The sequence below is a fragment of the Sorghum bicolor genome, chromosome 2 (genome assembly GCF_000003195.3).
Source record: "Sorghum bicolor cultivar BTx623 chromosome 2, Sorghum_bicolor_NCBIv3, whole genome shotgun sequence".
NCBI lineage: Eukaryota > Viridiplantae > Streptophyta > Magnoliopsida > Poales > Poaceae > Sorghum > Sorghum bicolor.
Window position 1 is genome coordinate 62,743,456 of NC_012871.2, and position 10,754 is coordinate 62,754,209.

Below are 10,754 nucleotides of genomic sequence, written 5' to 3' on the forward strand. Positions count from 1 at the left end.
AGCAGACAGCAATGCATTTGCTTCTCCACATGACACACGGCACACACCACCAAAAATCCAGACGAAAGAGGAAATTATGGTAGGACTCGACAAGAAAAGACTGTTCAGTTCAGAGGATCAATAACCTGGTGCACAGAGAAAAAAAAAACGAAGCAATGGCATGCCATGCAAATAACCTGAACACCAGGGGGGCAGTGGCATCACTCTCACACACCGAGCTAAAGTGCACGCCACTGTCCATCCTGTTGCCACTCCCCTCTCACTCCCCCACGCGCACGCACAGCATCCGCTCCAGCTCCACGCTCTCGCCCCGCACAATGCGCCGCCTCAGCCGCGCCGCCGCGCTCCCCCTCCTCCTCCTCCTCGCCCTCGCAGCCGCCACCACCACCACAACGGTGGCGGCGGCGGCGGCGGCGAAGGCGAAGGCTCCCGCGGCAGCGGCGCCGCCAGCGCCTCCGAACGTGACGGCGGAGATGGCCAAGGGCGGGTGCAAGGCGTTCGCGGACCTGATCGCGGCGTCCCCGGACGCGTCGTCGACGTACCAGTCGGCCGTGGAGGGCGGCCTGACGGTGTTCTGCCCCTCCGACGACGCCGTGCGTGCGTTCCTGCCAAAATACAAGAACCTCAGCGCGGACGGGAAGGCGGAGCTGCTGCTGTTCCACGCCGTGCCGGTGCACTACTCGCTGGGGAGCCTCAAGTCCAACAACGGGCCCATGAACACGCTGGCCACCGACGGCGCCGCCCGGAACTTCAACTTCACGGTGCAGAACCAGGGCGACGTCGTCACCATCCGGACGGCCGCCGGCAGCGGCGCGCCCGCAAGGGTCAAGTCCACGGCGGTCGACAAGGACCCGCTCGCTGTCTACGTCATCAACGCCGTGGTGGAGCCCGTGGAGCTGTTCAAGCCCGCGCCGTCGCCGACGCCGGCCCCCGCGCCCGCGCCCGCCGCCGCGGCGGACGCGCCCAAGGCCGGGAAGAAGGGCGCCGCGCGCCACGCGCCGCCCGCCGTGGCCGACGCGCCCGGGCCCAACGCGGACGACAACGCGGCTCCTGTGGACCAGAAGGACGCCAACAAGAAGAGCGCGGCCGCCGGCGCGCCGTGCGACCGGTGGTGGCTCGCCACCGTGCTGGCGGCGGCCGTGGCCTCAGCATTGGCTTAGCGATCGATGGAAGGGCTTTCTTTTTTTTGCGTTTTGTTTATTTTTTTTTCCGGTGATGATCCATTGGCGTGTGATCGTGGTTTGTGATGGCGTGCTTGCGAGGTTTCTGTTTTTTTTTTTCTCGATCGGGAGAAAATAGTGTATGCTTGCTTGTTACATAATATTCGAGCTCCTGTTTAAGCCTTGTTTAGTTTGAGAAAAATTTTGGATTTCGCTACTGCAGCACTTTCGTTTGTTTATATCAAATATTATCCAGTTATAGACTAACTAGGATCAAAAGATTCGTCTCGCGATTTAGAGGTAAACTGCGGAATTAGTTTTTGTTTTCGTTTATATTTAGTGCTTCATGCATGTGCCGCAAGATTCGATGTGACGGAGAATTTTGAAAAATTTTGAGAACTAAACAAGGCCTTACATGTTTCTTCTTGTTTTTTTTAGTTTTATCTGCCTGTTAGCACTAGAGTGAGGTTCAGTGCGTGTTTATCAGGAGGTGTTTGTATTTTTGGTTTTGACGGACGAGTGAAGTCTCAAGTCAGCTGGGCATTGAAGTGCTGCTTGTCACGACGACGAGCTTCTGATGGTTTCCTTGTCGTCGCAGATTTTGCGAGAGAACCAAAGTGTATCGTTAGCATGTGGTATGGTATCCCAATTTCTAATGTTGTTGGTCAAATCTCCCTACAAAATCCGACTTGGTACGGACTTCATCAGAGTCCGTAAACAAATGCATCGCCGGATCCTTCCTTGGCTCCGGAGCGAGTGCCGCCCCCTGCGCATTCATTTCTTGCGTCTCCAGTTGTCGGTGGATGCCATTCACTCGACGCTGATCGCAGGTCAAACAACCCAAACCACACACCGAAAGGTATTACTGTATACTCCTCCTCAGTGTGACAGTAAAATAAAGCAAGTGACAAAAGCGAGGCCGATCCGGGGTGGCAGCACTGCGGAAGCGCTCGTGAGCTCCGGGGGGCTTCCTATTTTCGGGCCCGATCATTTGCGATGGAGCACGAAAGCGAGAGCAGTGCGGCACCGACGAAACGGGTGGGCCTCCTCATCACGCAGCGGCCACCGCCCACTGTGTCATCCTCCCAACATAGCCCAAACATCTTTTGGTGCAGCAAAGTACTTTGCACCGTCGGTCCATGTCCGTCCGTCCGTCCACACTCCAAAGCAGCACACACAACACAACCGCCAGCGGCCAGTCTCGTGCCAGTGCCAGAGGATGATGGCATAAATCTGACGGAGGCACGGAGCTCGGCTTTCCCGGATCGCCGTGCAGCGCTGTCGTTTAGTCGTCACAAGGGATACGGCTCATGACTTTGGCAGCTGACCCATCCGACAACAAGCAGAGTGAGCACGCAAGTTGAACAGAAATGGATGAAACCAGATACTCGATGGATCAAAATTAATTCTGATGCTGCCTTCTAGGAGAATGGTTTCAGTGGGGCAACTGCCTGCATAATCCGAGATGAGCAGGGAGAGTTCAAGGTTGCGCAGGCACGATGGTATGACAGAGCTATGGATGTCTGTATGATGGAAGCTCTGGGTTGTCGATATGGTCTACAACTTGCCTTGCAACAAGAAGACCTAAGAGTAGCACTGGAAATAGATTGCCTCGAATTGATCAATTTATGGAAGAAACGAGATGCTCAACGTTCGGCTATTGGACCTGTCTTGGAGGAGATTAATGCTCTTAGTCTTGCCTTTCATAGCTTTTCTTTTTATTTTGTTAACAGAACCTGTAATAAGATAGCACATGTGTTAGCAAAATAATTATCCAAAATACATCGCATGGAGATGTGGCATGTAACTCCAGCATGTGTGGAGGATTTGCTGATTTCTGAGGCTTTAGCCAGTTAATGAATGAAAGGCAGGCAAGCAACCGCCATGTTCGTACTAGGCTTGTGGGCCCAAGCTCCCGGTGCCAATACTTGGCAAATAATGTGTTTACAGCTTGTTTGTCATTCAATAATGTTTTTCTATCATAATAAATTAGCGAATAATATTTTTAGTAAAAGCTTTTCTGCCAAGTGCACAAACTGGGATAATCTGTAATGGGCTGAGTTGATACTTTTTTTTAGTAGTGTCAGACTGTCAGGGAAGTGTGGGGTATAAACCCCTATACCCTCATGGGCCTATATGGGCCGCACCATCAGAGGTGGCTCGGCCCACAGGATGAAGACGTGCGGCGCGCGACTGGTCGGCGTGCACCGCAAGACTACAAGATATTGTACCAAATAGGATACTTTGCTTGTAACTCTGTCCCTTCAGGATATATAAGGAGGGGCAGGGGTCTCCTAGAGGACACATCAGATCATATTCTCTCAGCACAAATCAATACAACCAGACGCAGGACGTAGGTATTACGCCAACTCGGCGGCCGAACCTGGATAAAAAGCTTGTCCGTGTCTTGCGTCACCATCGAGTTCGTAGTTTGCGCACCGTCTACCGATAAACTACTACCGTGGGTATACCCCAAGGTAGACTGCCGACTAGCTTTCGTCGACAGTGGCGCGCTAGGTAGGGGGTGTGCGTACAGCTCTCCCGACGAACAAGATGGCCATCATCCCCGACTTCGCGGCCATGGCGGGCGGCTTCACGTTCACCGTCAGCTTCAACAGCTTCACCACCACGACCGCGAAGGAGGCGTAGATCCGATCTGTGTCGATCACTTCTTCACCGACGTCGGCTGCAGCTCCAACCACGCTGGCTACGACTTCGACCACACCAGCAACGTCTCCGACCACGCCGACAACGCGTCGCCGCTTCTCTGCTACAAAGGGAGGCAGATCGACGACACCGACCTGCTCAGGCTATCAACCAAGTTGTTTGGCCTACTTGCTCTGACCACCAGTCGCAATAATAATCGCCGCGAAGAACGGCGCTACGACAACCGCGACCACCGTCACGATAACAAGTCCAAAAGCTCGAGGGCCAGACAATTTTGTCGTCACCGACCAGACTTTCATCCAAAGATAAGTACACTTCTAATATCTTATTTATTTTTAGCATAATATTTTTTATTATCCTTCAAAAACAACTTTGTGTTTAGCCACACTAGTTTTTTCTCCTACACGAGCTTTCCAGAGCCGGTACTGTCTCCGACTCCTCCCTACACGTGCACGAGATCCGCCCTCTGCGTTCCGGGTGGTCGGCAGTAGCTCCCTGGCGAGGCTGGCAATCCCACGCGTGTCTAGGTTCCGCACCTCATGCTGATTGTTGGCTAGACCAGAGCTGGTACAAGCTCTAGGATGAATTAACTACTTGTGCTAATTTTATAACAAAAAATCTAAAACTTATCTCAGTACTGATTTTTATCTAAAGTTTATTTGTACATCATGTACTACCTATTCTTTATATTTATTTTTCAGGGGTTTGGCCCAGTCGACAAGCTACGCTCGGGGACTCGTCGACTATTCCCTACGCTGTGCCCGGGGACTGCTCCGACCACCGAGCACGTTTACGTTCCCAACCACGCTCGGGGACTTGTCGACTACTCTCTATGCTGTGCTCGAAGACTGTGCCGACCACCGAGCACGTTTACGTTCCCGATCACGCTCGGGGACTTGTCCACCGGTCCCTACGCCGTGCTCGGGGACTGTGCCGACCACCGAGCACTATACGCTCGGGGACTGGTCGACCAGCTCACCAATTTAAGAACTTGGGGACTGCACCGACTACCGAGCACTATACGCTCGGGGACTGGTCGACCAGCCCACCAATTTGAGAATTCGGGGACTGTACCGACCACCGAGCGTTATATGCTCGGAGACTGGTCGATTAGTCTATTCAATTGCAGACGAGCATGATATGCTCGGGGACTGGTAAATTCAATTTTTTAGACCTTGCTACAAGGCTCATACTTCGCCTTCCAGCAAGCTCGGGGACTACATCGGTACGATGCATCTGGCGATGCATCTCAGTTTCAGAATTTCTTTGAGGACTTTTCTTTTGACCCTGGCACCACGTGCCTACGTCACCTACTACCAGGTTCGGGGACTAAGTGGGCACACTTCACCTTGCGGTGAATATGCTTGCTTTTTTGAGGTCTATACTTTTTAGAAAAGTAAAGTGGGCACACTTCACCAGGAAAAAATCTTTTTTAGAGCACCATGCATTCTTCGAACAACCTGCTTTTTCGATGTCAATGTTGATCAACTGTCTTTTGAGTTGGTCAAAATACCGTTGTAACTGTTTGGGCGACTTTCCTGCTTATTGAAGACGTCAAGCCTCACTGATCGAAGAAGCTCAAGACGGCGTGTTACATCATAATACATGGTGCTCGGGGACTAGCTGTGGGGGTATAAACCCCTATACCCTCATGGGCCTATATGGGCCGCACCATCAGAGGTGGCTCGGCCCACAGGATGAAGACGTGCGGCGCGCGACTGGTCGGCGTGCACCGCAAGACTACAAGATATTGTACCAAATAGGATACTTTGCTTGTAACTCTGTCCCTTCAGGATATATAAGGAGGGGCAGGGGTCTCCTAGAGGACACATCAGATCATATTCTCTCAGCACAAATCAATACAACCAGACGCAGGACGTAGGTATTACGCCAACTCGGCGGCCGAACCTGGATAAAAAGCTTGTCCGTGTCTTGCGTCACCATCGAGTTCGTAGTTTGCGCACCGTCTACCGATAAACTACTACCGTGGGTATACCCCAAGGTAGACTGCCGACTAGCTTTCGTCGACAGGAAGAGTATAGCCCTCGGGTTCTGGGTAGCCCCGTCTCATGAAATCTAGGCATTGGGTGACGATCCATGTCATGATACTCCGTCGCCTAGGCATAGGTCTTCGGCTCCAAGTGCGAGCTTAGTGTGGGGCTTTGGGTAATGCAGACGTGGATCTTCGAGCTCATGGTGGTCAACCTCGCGGTGGATGGGAAGCCCTGGGCTCCAAAAGTTCAGATGGCGTAGGAATGCCCGTTGGTGGCACCTGAGGCAGGCAGATGGGCAGCAATGGTGCTTGGTGGGTGTGGTGGCGACGATGCATGGAGCGGGCAGCGGTGGTGCATCCAACGTAATGTGGAGCAACAACAATGGGAGAGTGAGCAAGAAGATGATGGGCTTGTGTATTTCTAACAAGATGACTATTTAGACGTCCAAAACTAAATTAGGTCATCGTACAACAAAACAGGTTCAACGAATAACATCCCAACAGATCTAATAGAACATACTCTCACTAAATTTGTATTGTTGCCAAATCGAATGTCGTTGAGATCGGTGGAACCTTACTCCGATGTGCCATCGTCGCCTCTGATCTCGTCATTATGTCAAGAAACCATGGCCTAGTGAAATAGTAAATGACCAACAAGGCCTTGTTTAGTTCACCCTGAAAACCAAAAAGTTTTCAAGATTCTTCGTCAAATCGAATCTTGTGGCACATGCATGAAACATTAAATATAGACGAAAACAAAAACTAATTACACAGTTTAGCTGGAAATCACGAGACGAATCTTTTGATCCTAGTTAGTCCATGATTAGATAATATTTGTCACAAACAAACGAAAGTGCTACAGTACTGAAAACTTTTCACTTTTCGGAACTAAACAAGGCCCAAAAATCAAAATCAACGAAGGGACATGTCCCACTTCTCTAGTCACTGCTAAAGTCGTCGATAAGGACAGAGAAAAGGGGGCCATGGTGGCAACGGTAGCTGGGGAGCATGTAGTATGCACAAATATGTACGGCCTTGTTTAGTTCACCTTGAAAACCAAAAAGTTTTCAAGATTTTCCGTCACATCGAATCTTATGGCACATGCATGAAACATTAAATATAGATGAAAACAAAAAATAATTACACAGTTTAGCTGTAAATCACGAGACGGATCTTTTGATCCTAGTTAGTCTACGATTGGATAATATTTGTCACAAACAAACGAAAGTGCTACGGTACCGAAAACTTTTCACTTTTCGAAACTAAACAAGGCCGTAGTCGCTGAATAGGATCTTCATCCATACAGGAACACCGACGAGGGGATTGTGGAGTCGTCACGGACTCATGGCTGTGCATGCGTGCGACGCAGATTATGAAATCTAGACTCTCGGCCTTATGTTGTTTGTTTGTGGTATTAGATTTGGCAAATCGGAACCTACATATACATAAACTCGTTAAACTTTTGTTGCCTGGCTGGCTCATTAAAGTAAACCTGCTAAACTCCTGGTTTAGCTTGTTAAAAGATATAAGCAAGCCAATTCAAACCGAGCTATACAAGTTGAGTCGAATGAGTATCCCAGCTACGAGGTTTTCATCCGGCCTACTCTCAGGTTTGGATCAAACATTGAGAATATAAGTCATGAATAACTTTTAATTTATTAAGTTTGGAAAACTTAAAAAACCATATGAATAGATTTGTCTTGAAAAATACTTTCATAAAAGTATACATATATCACTTTTTGATAAATATTTTTATAAAAAAAGGAGTCAAAGTTATGTTTTGGTAACCGTGTCGCTATCCTAAACAATTTTTTTATGGATATAGAGGGAGTACTTATGAAACAAATTATAAAACAAAAAGAAAGATTATACTAAAACAAAATTATTGTTATATGTTAGGGAGAAGGTGGTGGGGGGCTATGGCCCCCTGCCACCCCCTTGGCTCCGCTAGTGGGCATGGGTTTAAGTTTAACCTATGAATTTTAGAGGAACGTCCATCAATCCAAACAATGCATTTAGGTTTGAACACATACGATGACATGCATTATTACTACGGCATTCCATTAGAACTAAACACGCTTTTAGTGATTGACGTTCCAAAGATATAGGACTGCCGCTGCATGCATGTACAGAGTCAAACAACCACAAATGATATTGTCGATCAACAATAAAAAAAAATAACCAGGACATTTGTCATTCAGGCAAGCACCCCCACACACGGCCACGCAAACAAACGCCAATTTTTGCCCTCACTCCCTCTGCCGAAACCCAAAAAGGCTCGCAAAACATTGGACCTCCTCGTTCGACGGCTACAATCGCGCTAGGCGCTAGGCGCCACGACCAGTCCCAAAATTAAGCCCACGCCAAGCGCGACAAACGGTGTCCGCATGGGCAGCCCTCGCCCAAAAATAGCCCGCCTCCGCCACCCATATAAATAAAGCCTGGCCTCGCCACCTCGTCCCTCACCACACCACAACAAAACCACCGAGACACCGAGCGTCAAACTCGCCACCCAGCCAGCCAGCAAACCACCAGCCGAGAGAGCTAGCTAGCAGGCACCGTCCGTACCCATGGCTCGCGCTACCGTCGTCTTCGCCATCGCCGCTCTCCTCTTCGTCGCCATGGCCGTGGCGCCGCTGGCCGCTGAGGCGAAGGAGTCCGCCGACGCCCCCACCGCCGATGCGCCGGCCGATGCCAGCGGGCCGGTGGGTGCCCCTGGCCCCCAGGGCGTCGACGGCCTGTCAGGCAACGAGGACGACGACGACGACTCCACCAACTGAGGCCGACCGGCCGAGCACGTCGTCTGATATATCGTCGGTTCTGAAAACGAATGGCCCGGTTGAATTTGGAACAGGACATGGAAGAAAAAGTGAGAGCAATGTCATTTAATTTGAAGCCATATGTAATAATGTGTGGTCGTCCGTGGATATATATGTTCTTTGCTCTCCCTCTTTTTTCTTTCTGTTTGATTTTCGATGCGTTATATCTTGTTCTTAGCTCCTAATTGTAACAACTCTTGATATCAAGGACTCCAAATTTTATCATTTCTGTGTTTCTGAGCCACTGAGAGTCATGTGCATGCCTGGATCACGATGTTAGTTTTAGGCTCCCCCCTTTCCGCTACTCACTATTAGAAACATAACCTATGCCAACATGGAAGTATAAAGGCCAACGGGCAGTCGAGGAGATTATGAAATGGCCGACGGTCAATGTATTACCCACTATGTAAAAAGGTCGGTCCTAAAGCATGTCTGTAAAAACAAACTACAGACACCCGTTTGTGTGGCTACGCGTCTATGTTAAGGGAATGTATCATGTGCAATCCAGTTTCATGTGCAACCTATGCAACCACCAATTAAGGCCATAGGATCTAGATCCAACGTCTGAGGTTTTTTTCACTTAAACTCTTCTATCCGGATACATACGGGTTAGATTTAAACCCATAGGTGGAAGGGTTTAAGTGAAAAATTGATGGTTGCATAAGTTGACACGAAGCTGGATTGCATATGATACGTTGCCCTATGTTAAAGTGGCGACCGAGCGCTTAGTTGATCCAAAGTGTACACATGGACACGTCAGTCTTTGTATCAAATAGTCAACGGATATTTACCCATCGGGCATGCAGCACACTGGATGGCCGACCGGGAAAACTAATTCCTGATAGTTCCAGTAAGACACTTGTCAAATGGCAATAATTCCCAACGGTTATACGTATGATTCTCGACCGTGTTACAAGGACACATAGCTATTCGGTGAACTATTGCCAATTGTTGTCGGTTGATCGTTGGCCTTTTTATCAAATGGATGATAGTTTAATCATTTTCCAACGATATCTTATAATACCTAATAATTGTTGGAAAGATACTAATATAGCATGCTAAGTATTATTTGGATTGGTCTAGATATTTGATTCATGGATAAAAAATCTTTGTTAGATAAGGTATTTGTATTCCAAAGCTTCACACTATGTATTCCTTTTCATTTTGAGCCCACGATCTATTTCATTTATAATTTTCTATAAAGTAAACTTTTGGAATTTTATACCCTTCGTTTTAAATTAGAAGGCGTTTTGACTTTTCTAAATACATAGCTTTTGCCATGTATTTAGAAACACACTATGTCTAGATATACAATAAAAATAGGGCATATAGAAAGCTAAAATATCTTATAATTGGAACTGAAGGGGGTAGGATTTTTGTAGAGCTGAAGTTTTTTTAGGATTAATTATATAGGACATTTGTAGAGCTAAAGTTTTTTAGGGGTTAATTATAGGGAGGTGATTTACTCCTATATAGGATTTTCAATGGAACACATGAAAGGGGATATTGTCTGGGCTGCTCAAGGGTTGCTTTTGCTTTAATGCTCCATTCACTCAAGTCATTTCTGTCCAAGCGCCGCTGCCCAATGCAATTAACTGCAATATTTCTCCCATCCAGGCATTTGTGATATCTAATCTTGGACCTGCAGCCATTCCTTGAGGGCGTCTCAATAGTTCCCAAATAGGCAATCTAGAAAGAATTTCATTAGCTATCAAGGAGAGAAATCAAATAGCTAGCAACTCCTAAATAATTAGTCTAGCATGATCTCCCAGAAAACACCTCTCTCATAGCTCACATAATTCTATATTGCAATATCCATTTCTCCAGCTAGCTATTTGTAAATTGCTATTACAAACGTCCTAAGTGATTGTTTGAGCAGCAACACGAGCAAATTTTGAAATTTACTATCCCCGAAAGATGATGAATTAGGATGAAACTAAAAAAGTAGTTTATCTTAGCTCTCTCTCTCTCCCATTTTTTTCTTTTATCCATGCATAAAGTTGTTGGTGAAGTTGTTTTGCCAAACAACTTTTTAAAACAGCTCAGTTAGAAAGTTGCTTATGATTTTTTTTTAAAAAACAACTGCACCAGTGAAGCTAAGTTGTGACAAACAAA

At 47.8% G+C, this 10,754-nt stretch overlaps 1 protein-coding gene across 1 annotated transcript; it reads left to right on the forward strand.

Moving 5' to 3' along the window:
* LOC8083281 (fasciclin-like arabinogalactan protein 1) lies at positions 141-1,362 on the forward strand. The gene has a single exon (XM_002460353.2). It carries the CDS (start codon positions 156-158, stop codon positions 1,158-1,160), a length of 1,005 nt encoding a protein of 334 aa, XP_002460398.2. The 5' UTR covers positions 141-155; the 3' UTR covers positions 1,161-1,362.